We start from the raw sequence: 4,764 nt of genomic DNA, 5'->3' as shown, positions 1-4,764 counted from the left end.
AATGTATTTTCTAAGGCCTTAAGCAGAAGAAGGATAATTTAGATTTCTTATTTTTCTAAGTTATTGATTTAAATTACATAGATAAATAAGAATTTTTCAGATCATATTTTAGTTTAATGACCATCTAATGCTAAAGTATTTAGTGAAAAAAAAAATATTAAAAACGATCGATATGAAAAGTTGGGTTGTAAATCGTAACAATTGGATTTTGTATACAATATTATCATGTCTTATATATAAGATAGTATTCAATTGGATTGTAAAGAATTTTCATGGAGTTACATATAATGTATACTTCAAGAAAAATTTTTCATACAATATTATCATGTCTTATATATAAGATAGTATTCAATTGGATTGTAAAGAATTTTCATGGAGTTACATATAATGTATACTTCAAGAAAATTCCCTCAAACTTATAGGGGGAGAAGTTGATTTTGTTAAAGACTAAAATACACTACGAAGCTCTCTAAATCCAAGACTTTTTAAAAATTTATAAAATCAAAACATGACGCATACCTAGACTTTTTTATACATTTAAATTCCTGATTAATTAAATACACCCAAATTTTTAGGACTTTTATTTAATTTACTATAGAAGAAAGAAGGTGTCAAATTCTACAAAATATATGATAATGTGATGAGGACAATTATTTATGACACGTCCAATTGTGCAACATTTATTGATTTTCCACGACTGAAAGGTCACTGATTTATTGCTCTAAATGAATTATAATGTAAAAGCCAAGCAAAGCTTCCAGTCAATGGTTGAGGTTCAGTAGTCTCAACATCCATGGCCACACATATTCATATGAAAAATGCCCTCAATGACAATTGTAGGGACGAAAACCAATATGAAATGAGTACCGGTCGAGTAATATTTGACAGGTCCTATTCCTCCTCCCGGTTAGAAAAGTCCTTGAAGCTATTCGTCTGAGATACTTGCAATTAATCACATAACAAAAATTTTATGGTGCTCGGAGTATAGACTATGCTGGACTTTTAATCTGTTAGATATTGGTTTTTATGAAATTGAAAAAAGATTTCATGATTAAGAAGTCCAAAATATCTGATACTCTGAAGCATTATAGAAAATTAAGTAGAATACCTAGCGACATAAACCCTAAACCCTAGTTCATGTAAATTTGGTTCCTACCATCAAGAAAATTAGTCACTTTGCACTACGGTCTAGTATAAAATTAACAAATGAAATCGAAAAACCAACCAAACCATATTGTTTTGGTCTTTTGTTTTCTGTTTTTTGGTCAATTCGTGATGAACCAAACCCACTGTATACAAAGCTTTTCCCTTTCAAGAAGAGTACGATATTTCATTTACAAAAAAAGGATATTACAAATATATATCCAAAAAAATTTTGACACCAGAGAAATCCATGCAAACTAGGGGCTTGTTTGGAAGTGCATTTAAAATGATTGTAAGTGTTTTTAGAGAAAATGTTTTGGGTTTCAAAAGCACTTGAAGTGCTTCCTTCAAGAAGCAACAGTTATCAAGAAGCATCACATAACTGTTGCTTCTTGCAGGAATCACTTTAAATGCTTTTCGAATATGCATTTATATTTTTGCTAAGGATTGGTACCAAAAATATTTTCACTAAAAACGTTTTTAGTTACTTTAAAAACACTCTTAAATGAGCCCTAGATCTAAAATTACGAACTTCAGTCCGTAATATCCTATTTTAATTAACACACGCAATTTCGTTTCAAATATATACAAATTAGATACAAGGAGAGTACTAAAAGAATGTAAAGATTTAATGATCAGAGAAATTCGCGCCCCAATTAATTATTTACCTCCGAAAAAAATTTCACCTCAAGCATTATCACGTTGACCAAATAAACATGTTTAATTTCAATAAATGTAGTCGGTCACTGTGTATGGTCAAATTGTGATCCATTTGACGTGAATTCTTCAATTTTCACTACTATTTATGCACGTGGTGGGGAATTTTGACACTGAAAATGCATGTGGCCAGTATTCATGCAGCTTAACCCACCGACTTAATCTAATCGAAAACCACAATTACGTTCGGAGTGACTACCATGCTATAATTAGATCATTATCTATTGGCCAGATATTATTTATGTCGATATATGTATGTAATATAATTATTACAATAAAATATTTAGATCTTACTTACAACATCAACATAAAATAAAATAAAAAATAACAGTGCTGCTCATCTAAGGTCTTCATTGGACGTGTGAGGTCATTTTCATTTGAACCCTTAGACATTATTTGACTTTATACATGTAAGAAGCCATTTTTCTATATAAATGTCATAATGCAAGCCTTTTATTCACTTTATCATCGTGTAATCAAATGTCATATCTATATAATTTTTTTTTTTTTTAATTTGTAAAGCTTTTAAACATAAATATGAATCAAATAAGTTCAAGGAATCATCTCTAGATGTCTTCATATTGAATAATTTTTTTAGAATAATATTTATAAAATAATAAATAAAACAAATTGTTCCAATCGTAACGTTATGTAAAGAGTCAAATATTATCCCTTGAAAAGATGAACATTAATTCTTCAATTTATGTGGTGCATGCTCCTTTTCAAATTTAAATCACCAAGTCATTTGCATCACTGGAGTCAAAGAAAATATTGAATATGGAAATTAACAATAAGGTTATGTAGAGAATGAATTGATCAAGTTTTACTTGAAGTAAAGAAAACAAAACCAAAATAATATCTCAGATTTAACTAGAAAACAAATACGAATTAATTCCCGACCGAAACAATTCCCTCTTGAGTTCTATGATATAAAATGAAAAATGAAAGAAAATTAACTAATTAACAAAACAGCCCCTAATAAATCATCAAACTGAAAAAAAACACCTTGCACTAACTTTATTTATTTATTCCCCCGTTATTTCAACCCTGCACAAATCCGTTTCATGAGAGAGCCACACTGACCAGAAGAACAGCCAAAGACACCAACACACTCGAAGGAGCCGTTACACCACGTAACGCTCCATTATTTGACGGCTTCGGCGCAGTCGACTCCTCGGACCCTGGCGGCGGAGAAGTAACAGTTCCCGGAGGTGTGGGGCCAGCAGGCTCGTTTGACGGAGTAGGTGTGGGCCCCTCAGGCACGCCAGAAGGGGTAGGTGCGAGCCCCTCCGGGGGCGGTGAGGGCGGAGAAGTACTTGGAGTATAGCCTGACGACGGAGCTGGCACCGGAGATGTTGTCATTGAGGGAGCTGGCACCGGATATGTTGACGGCGATGGTGACGGTTGTGATGACCATGGGCCTGGTGAGGCAGCTGGAGGAGGGTTTGTAATCGCAGGTGATGGTGATGGGGAGACTGGGCCGGCAGCTGGTACCGGGGAGGTTGATGGCGACGGTGACGGCTGTGATGACCATGGGCCTGGTGATGCAGATGGAGGAGGGTTTGTAATCACAGGTGGGGGTGATGGAGAGACTGGGCCTGCAGCTGGTGGTAGCCCTGGCCCTTGTGGTGGGGATGCCGCAGGAGGCTGGTAGGGCTGCTGAGGAGACGTGGCGGGAGGATAGGCAGGAGCTGTAGGGGTGGTAGGGCTAGGGCCAGGAGCTGTAGGGGTGGGGCTAGTAGGAGGAGGAGGGAGGACTGGTCGCTTGGGGTGCCTCGGGGCGAGGACAGTAATAAGAAGCTTCTGACCCTTTGCACAATTACCATTTTGACCACTGATGAAATAGAAAGCTCCAGACCTGTCGAAGGTGAAGTCTGAGTCGCCACCGTCGAGTTTCTGAATAGGGTTTTGGATGTTGCAGTTGAAGTAGTCGTCTTTGTTCACGACGAGCACTGAGTCTGACCCTTTCTGGTACTTGAAATCTGTATATGTGTGCACGTGGCATGAGGAAACAAAAATTAGCAACAAAATTTGACCTAAAATATAGGGCGGATAAAAAGAGAAAAACAACTGAAATTTAGGATCTCTTCCATATATTTTCCCTATTATTTAATTTTTTTTTCATGTTTTATGTGTTTGATGTTGTGAACCAATAATAATTAGATTTTTCATGTTTTATTTGCTGGTATTATGCTTATGTCTAAAACGACATTGTCGCAGCGTTCAAAGGATTCGAAAAGAGAAATAATTTTCACACAATGATGCTTATATTCAAATGACGAAAATCATCAAAATTGTGAGACACGATCTGAAAATTATTTTTCGTTAACAAAAACAACATCAGATGGATCAGACGAAAAAAACCCTAAGAGAAAATATTGAGAGAGAGAGAGATCGAGAGAGAGAGAGAAGAAAGAGATGTTACATAGATTGTCATTGACATTGAACCTGTTCCTCTCAGCCCAGTGGTTGTAGTTCTCAGAAGGGTTCAACACCCACCCATCTCTCCCACCGACATAGAATTTGTATCCTTGTGTAGTTGAACACAAACACAAACACAGCGAAAAGAACAAGATCTGAATCCAAACAAATCTCCCAAACTCCATGAGAGGAGAATTAATCAATAAGATCCAAACGAAAAGAACAGATCAAATATATATACTGTGACTATATATATGTATATTTCAAATATATGAAAGCGATGCAATTGAGATGCACAAACACCAACGAAGATCTGCAATTTAGGAAGAAAAAGGCAGAGATTTTTTAGAGAGAGATCGAGGAGCAAGATAGAGAGGGAATGGAAACTGAAGCTGGTGAGGGGATGAGTAACAAAGAGTGGCTTACTTATAAGGGCAAACGAGGGCTTATCTTACCGTTGCAGGAGCAAAGCCCTTTATGCGT

At 36.1% G+C, this 4,764-nt stretch overlaps 1 protein-coding gene across 1 annotated transcript; it reads right to left on the bottom strand.

The window, feature by feature from the left end:
* Window positions 1-2,704: 2,704 nt before the first annotated feature.
* Window positions 2,705-4,764, bottom strand: LOC137716330 (uncharacterized). The gene is made up of 2 exons (XM_068455769.2): window positions 4,286-4,764; window positions 2,705-3,842 (listed from the first exon to the last, which is right to left on the bottom strand). The coding sequence occupies exons 1-2, from the start codon at window positions 4,464-4,466 to the stop codon at window positions 2,923-2,925; spliced, it is 1,101 nt and encodes a 366-aa protein (XP_068311870.2). The 5' UTR covers window positions 4,467-4,764; the 3' UTR covers window positions 2,705-2,922.

The sequence above is a fragment of the Pyrus communis genome, chromosome 3 (assembly GCF_041283825.1).
Source record: "Pyrus communis isolate YQ-2024b chromosome 3, ASM4128382v1, whole genome shotgun sequence".
NCBI lineage: Eukaryota > Viridiplantae > Streptophyta > Magnoliopsida > Rosales > Rosaceae > Pyrus > Pyrus communis.
The sequence above is the reverse complement of the archived record's forward strand: the minus strand, read 5'-3'. Positions and strand labels throughout refer to the sequence as shown.